The sequence below is a fragment of the Rhinopithecus roxellana genome, chromosome 2 (genome assembly GCF_007565055.1).
Source record: "Rhinopithecus roxellana isolate Shanxi Qingling chromosome 2, ASM756505v1, whole genome shotgun sequence".
Classification (NCBI taxonomy): Eukaryota; Metazoa; Chordata; class Mammalia; order Primates; family Cercopithecidae; genus Rhinopithecus; species Rhinopithecus roxellana.
Genome location: NC_044550.1, coordinates 186,198,910 through 186,206,405, shown reverse-complemented (window position 1 = coordinate 186,206,405; position 7,496 = coordinate 186,198,910). Strand labels below are relative to the sequence as shown.

Sequence of the window (7,496 nt, the reverse complement as noted above, 5' to 3'; positions counted from 1 at the left end):
ATTTGATGAGTTTTACTGTATTTAAGATATAAACAATGTATAGTAAACCAGATGTGTAATTGCTTAAAGTCTTAGATGCACTAATACATAGGTTTATGATTTCCTTGGGTGTTCTGTGTGAATGATGGTCCTAGGGTTTTAACTGACCCTGTAATTTGAGCTTTTCTATAATATTTGTGAGATTGATAGATCATCTTGTATTTTCGTTGTATAAATTCACTTACCAAAATCCCACTACCTTGACTTTATGGCTTTATATAAGCTCTGTTTCAAAGACACAAATAAGTTACAGATTGAAAAAAAAATACTTACCTAGAACTTCACTATAAAACTGATTCCACTTCTTCAGGTCATACAATTGGAAACAAAAGTCAAAATAAAGCATATAGATCATATTTTTTACCCTCTCCATGAAAGTCATTTGATCACTTAATTCTGACATAACAACAGGTACGTAGGAGGGAGGGAAAATAAATCCTACAGAATGCTTTTCAAAAACGTAGCCAGGACTGAAGCGGAGACTGTACACAAGGGGTATGTTAAATAGCTCAGCCAGCAGCTCACTACCGGGAAAAACAGGATCTGCTAAAACGACATCAAATCTTGACTCTTGTAGTTTCTTCATTAATTTCTTATTTGAAACCACATCTTTACAGAACTTTATACGTATGTCACCAAACCTCCACATGATTTCTTGCATTTGTGAAAAATATAACCAAAATGAATCTTTTGGAAGGTCTGACCATCTCTTAATCTCTTGCGTAATTATATTTTCAAACTCAGTTTTAGTTAAAGATGTAGGATAAACTTCAATTTTAAGAGCAGATGAGTTGTTGGGATCAAAAACAATGGAAGCTGAAGATGCCAGTACAGTCACCTCATGACCTCTCTGGACAAGCTCTTCCAGGATTGTCTTCATATTCATCCAATGGCTATATTCTGCTGCCCACACCAGCACCTTTCCACAACTCCCAGAGCTAAAGTAAAAGCTCAGTTGTATTAGCAGAATTACTGAAGTCCATTTCACAGACATCCTGGTGCAATGCAATGCTTGTTTTCCAGTTGCTGTTCCTTTCTGTCGTTTCTCATGGTTATATCCAAAGATAAATTAGCCAAGAAGTTAAAATGTAACCCTTATACTTCAAAGTACATACAATATTATTAAATGAACATTCCGAGCATGTGCATGGCAAGGAGACAAATGAAGGTAAATGACCTGTTTACACAGATGTGACTAATTTCCCTTTATGTTTCTGAGTGCTATCCTTCAGTTAATATCAAGGATCTTGTATGGACATGCCATTTGTCTTATGCAATATATTTAGAAGAGTGTCCAGAATTGTAGCAGTGAACGGTCATGTTTCTGCAGTCCATTTGACACAAAACTAAAGATAAAATGACTAAACATGGTCCACATATTTTGTACACTTTGTTGACATATAATTCAAATATCATACAATGTATCAATTATTGTGTAAATTTTAATGTTTTATAGTCTATCCACAGAATTATGCATCTACCATAACAATCAATTTGAGAGCCCTTTTATCTCCCCAAAATAAGCCCTGTAGCCTTTAGCCTTTTCCTCTCCACCTCTAGTTTCTGCATTTCCCCTGTCCTGGGAAATTGCTAATTGAATTTCTACCTCTATAGATTATCCTATTTTGGACGATTTTTAATAGTTGGAAGCATACAATATGTCGTATTTCATGAGTGGCTTCTTTCATGTAACATAATATTTTAAATGTTCATTTATGATATAGCATATACATGTTGATTCTTGCAACCATCATGTAAGATATTGAGAGTGTGAAGATGACACTACCTTTATAAACTTTGTGAAAGTAATCAAAGATAAAGAGAGAAAAAGAGAAAAGTAAATCAAGCTTGTAGTATATGCAGCATTAATCATTAGGTTAGCTTGTTCTCTGACTCACTTCCTCATAGTTATTTGGCTATTGTCCTAGAATTACGCAGACCCTGTTACAAGATTATAGTTCCTCTTAACTCTTCTCTAGATAATAACTTAAACATTATGAAATGATCAACTTTCCTTCTGAGGTATTCTTCAGGTCCAGCACACTGATAAAACTATTGACTAACTGATGCCAGCTGATCTAGAGGACCCCACAGGGAAATGACTCAGCAAATAATGTTCTTTCTTGCTCCTACTCCCCTGACCAATTAATTACCCAAATTTTCCAGTCCATCACCATCTATGATCTCCTTAAAACTTCCAGCCCAGAGCTCCTTGAGGAGCTGGATTTGAGATTCTCTTCTCATCTCCTTGCTCAGTGCCCTGCAATTATTAAACTCCTTCTTTGCTGCCAAACCTGACATCTCAGTGTAATTGGACTATTATTGGACAGTAAGCATATGAACCTGTTGGTCCCATAACAAAACTTCAATGGAATAAGTAACTGCAAATATAATAAAACTAGAAAGATAACTATAATTAGAAGTGGAACTTAATGATGTAACAGAAGTGATGAAATCTCATGATAAAACAAATAAGTGAGGAGTTACTTCTTAGGGAAGAGCAAGAAACTTATTTCTTGAGATGGAATCTACTCCTCTTGAAGATGCTATGAACATTGTTGAATGACAACAGGAGATTTGGAATATTAACTTAAACTTACTTTATAAAGTAGCATTAGAGTTTGAGAGGATTAATTCCAATTTTGGAAAAAGATCCTCTATGGGTAAAATGCTATCTGACAGAACTGCATGCTGAAAAAAATCTTTTGTGAAAGGGTGGGTTAATGTATGTGGCAAATGCCATTGTTGTCTTATTTTTAAGAAATTGCCGACAGCCATGGCAACTACTAGCAGCCACCACCATAATAAGTTATCAAACATCAATATTGATGCAAGACTCTCCATCAACAAAAGTTGCACTCACTGAAGATTCAGATGATAAATAGCACTCTTTACCAATTAAGTGTTTTTTAATTAAGGCATGTACTTTGTAGACTTAATATTATCACACACTGAATACACTACAGCATTGCATAAGCGTAACTTTTTATATTCCTTAGAAACCAAAGCAAATTGTGTGATTCACTTCATTGCAATATTTGCTTTATTGTAGTATTCTAGAACCAAATCTGCAACATCTCAGAAGTATGCCTTGTATTAGTGAAAACACTTAATATGAGATAAACTCTAAAATATATATTTCAGTTGAATGGGCTCTATTTACTCACCCCTTCTGTTCCTCTTTGTGAGAGCCACGCATATTATCTACTTTCATTCAGTCATGTTGGCCACATATATTAACCCACCCTTTCACAAAAGATTTTTTTAAAGTTTCTAATTCCCACAAAACACAAACATACACAGACTTTGTCATTCCACACAAAGCCCAAAGGTCCAAGGTGGTTTTGGAAAACAAATATCTTACATCACTTTACCTATGTGGACCCTCACTAATTAGCTGATAATATATTGAATAGCTATAATATAAAGACTATTTTGATATGAGTCACATGAATAATACAGGATGCTTAGAGTTCCAGAGAAAAAACACAAGTACTTCTATATGAAATAGTTAGAAAAACTTAACAAGGCAGGAACCATATGATATAAGATGAAAGCTTTGATTGCACCTAGGCAGTGTGTGGCCAAGAAGGGAGTTTCCAATAAAGAACAGAAAGATAAAAACCACGCACATATGGAGAGCATCCCAGTGTGTATGGATCACAGAGAAAGTTGAGAGCAGGAGGTTACAAAAGACAGTTAATTTGAAATGAAGACCTTAGGCAGTCTTATTTGTCATACTATGGATTTGAATTTAATACTCCACCAAAATTTACTTACACAACTTTTAAAGGATGACAGTTATGAAATCAAGATATTCCTTTAGCAAGCAACTGCGTCAAATAATATTGGCATGTAAAGTCAAGACCTTAAAATTAGAAAAGATTATTTAAAAAGTGCATTTGTAACCAAAACAGGAGATCATAATAGCCTGATGTGGTTTGGCTGTGTCCCCACCAACATCTCATCCTGAAGTGTAACTACCACAATTCCCACATATTGTAGGAGGGCTTGATGGAGTTAACTGAATCATGGGGATGAGTCTTTTCCATGCTATTCTCTTCATAGAAAATCGTTGCCTTAGATTTTGCTATTTGTTTTTGGATAGTTAGTTTTCTTTACTGCCTGCTTTTCCTCAAGCCTCCTTCGCTCCTTGATTTTATATATTAATTTATTTTTAATTAAAAAAGAAAATGAAGTTACTTAGATTTTATGTCCAATGTTGAATTTTCATCTTTATGCCTTTTGTCACACACTTTTTTGTTAATCGGAAACCTATATGAAAATACTACATTTGAAAACATAGGAATACATAGATGTTCCAAATTCATAAGCAAAACGAATTTCATAATCCTAATTAGTATACTTGCTTTTATTGAGTTTTATGAAATTTAATTAAACATTACATTTTTAAAAACTCATTGGATAGTGTATAAATAGTACTATCTAAAGAGTGGAAATCTACAATTGCAAAAACAAGAAAGTTAAAATTAACTGCTGGACTATAATATCAAAATTGTAATTGCCTTTTAATTCTAGAAATGTCTACTTCATAAGAAAGACTACATCAATCTAAGCTTCTACTTTTATGCCCAAGTACACTGGGTGGAGTTCTGACACAGTCAAATATGCTGAGGAGATTCTAGGGCATAATTCTTCTCTATCTTTGTTTATCGGCCCTCCCTTTATATGTTCCTTGGAGGTAGCACACTTCAGCGTTGTTTTTGTTTGTTTGTTTTTGAGTAGTTAGCACAGATCTTAAGATTTAAAATCTTGGCCAGGAGCAGTGGCTCAGGCCTGTAATCCCAACAGTTTGGGAGGCCTAGGCGATGGATCAAGAGGTCAGGAGATTGAGACCATCCTAGCTAACATGGTGAAACCCCTTCTCTACTAAAAATACAGTAAATTAGCCGGGCGTGGTTGCGGGCGCCTGTAGTCCCAGGTACTCGGCTACTAAAAATACAAAACAATTCGCCGGGCGTGGTGGCGGGTGCCTGTAGTTCCAGCTACTCGTCTACCTAAAAATACAAAAAATTAGCTGCGCGTGGTGGCAGGGACCTGTAGTCCCAGCTACTCGGGAGGCTGAGGCAGGAGAATGGCATGAACCTGGGAGGGCAGAGTTTGCAGTGAGCTGAGATCAGGCCACTGCACTCCAGACTAGGCGACAGAGTGAGACTCCGTCTAAAAAAAAAAAAAAAAAAAAAAAAAAAAGAAGATTTAAAATCACAAAATGTGAGATAGGAACTTAATATTTTCTTTTCATTTTGTCACAAACAAATGACAACAAAGAGAAGTATTTCCAAAGTAACTTCAAGAATTCATAGGTAAATGATTAGGCTGCTCCCACATACACTACTATAATGCTTTAAATTTGTTTATGTAGAAGTAGTGCCTATTAATGCAAAGGAGAAAATGAGATTCCTATTACAAATGGAAAACCACACTTTCTTCACTGTGTAAATGGTTGCTTGTAAGGATTGGAGATTGTACTCACCTTCTGTGGAATCTGGGCCAAATCTGAAACAATGAGATCAGCCTTCCTCTGTAAGGTTTTGCACAACTGGTGCCAGAGAAAACACAACAGTGCCATCTTTGCCAGAGATATGGACAAATTATTTCATTTCCTACAAAGAAAATAATTTCTGCATCATAACGATGCAATATTATGTAGAATAATGTAGTTTACTTAAGCTTTAATAAAAATCAAAAGAAGTTTCCATATGTATAGTTATATTGTCCCTATATTCTGCCATATACTTCCAGTCTCTATAAGAAAGTTTGTGTTAGAAACACATGGCTTCAATACATAGTAATTATTTACTAGAAACAGTACACAACCAAATAATTATACAGAACACTTAAGCAATAGTATGCTGGCTCTTTTAATATTTGGTAGAGATCTAATTCTAAAATCATAATGGTTTGCAAACTCATAAAATATTCCTTGAAGAGTGATGTCAGTAAAATGATGAAATAATGCCCCCAAATTAATTCCCACACAAAGAGACAGCTAGTAACTATGGAAATACAAAAAGCCACACTGAATTCACCAGAGCTAAAAAAAGAGAAGAAGAAAATCCCAAGACTCATAGACATGGGAATACTCATGATCTGTAAGATGAATAATTCTTTTCGATTATGACACCCCTTCCACACACCAAGAAGACACCACTGTGAGAGAACTTTACCTGAAATTACCAAGATCAGAGGAGGAAATTTGAGGGGAATGTTCAGTTTCTTCATCATCTGTGATTCTTTTTGGGCAGCCCAGGAGAGGCATTAGGAGCGGCTAGAGGGTTGAGTGACCAGGGGTGAATTGGAAACAAGAGTGGGAGTACAAATCACAGTGACAGGCACACAGATCTCAGCAACTGCTTGGCATTCCTATTAGCAGGAATGCCACGCTGCAGAGTTTGACCAGTACCATAACACTGCAAGGGGCCAAAATACAAAAGAAGGTCTGAATCTTTGGCACGTATTTTTTACAATTCTCAGGTCCTCATATGGAGCTTTTCTATGACCTGCAAACAAGTATAACATTTGATATTAAGTTTCAGTTATTGCTTAAGTCTCTCCAAGACCTAGAAATCACTGCAAGTCTGGTTTTAAGTTACAGTGCAGAATTAAAGTTCAGATACTCCACAAAATTTTTGATAAATTCAGTGCACACCTATTTTAAAAATTCAGAAATCACAGCACATATGAATAGAAAGTTGAAAAAATACACTTTAGAGAATAATCCAGGAGAAAGATGATAAATTTTTCAAAGAAGTGGAAATGTTTTAAAAATAAAAAGAAATCCAATTGATAAAAAATAAGTGAAGTGAATTGAAAAACTCATTAGAAAACTTCAACAGCAGACTTGGTCAAACAGAGTAAGAAATCAGCAATCCTAAAGGTAAAACATATGTAATTACCCAGTCAGAAGAGCAATTAAAAAAAAAAAAAGAAATAATTACAATTAGTGAAGTAAGCCTATGAAAACATAAACATTATTAAGCAAACTACCTCTGTATAATAAGAGTTCTTGAAGGAGATAAGAAATAAGAAGTTCTAGAAAGCATACTTAAGAAAATAATGATGGAACATTTTGTAAATCTAGAGAAAGATGACAGTATCCAGGTACCCTAATCAAATTTAATACAAAGAGTATTTCCCAAAGGCACATCCTATTTAAATGGTTAAAAGGTAAATACAAAGAAACAATAGTGATAGCAATATGAGACAAATTTTGTACCATATTAAACAATGTCCCAATTCAAGCTTCATCAAATTTCTCAAAAAAAAAAAGAAAAAAAAAAAAAAAAATCTTGTGAGCATGAAGACAATAAAACATACATTTAAGGTGCTGAAAAAAATCTGCCATACAAAAATACTGTGCCTACCAAAGCAATTCTTAAAACCTGAAAGAGTGATAACATTTTCCCACACAAACAAAAGCTAAGGCATTCATAAAC

At 34.8% G+C, this 7,496-nt stretch overlaps 1 protein-coding gene across 1 annotated transcript in view; it reads right to left on the bottom strand.

Annotated features, from left to right (window-relative positions):
• The window catches only part of LOC115892746 (UDP-glucuronosyltransferase 2B33-like), a 4,759-nt gene extending 3,685 nt beyond the window's left edge, over positions 1-1,074 (bottom strand). The window contains exon 1 of the mRNA XM_030914524.1: positions 313-1,074. Coding sequence (XP_030770384.1) covers positions 313-1,033 — 721 coding nt within the window. The 5' untranslated portion in view covers positions 1,034-1,074. The remainder of the gene's footprint in view (positions 1-312) is intronic.
• Positions 1,075-7,496: the final 6,422 nt, after the last annotated feature.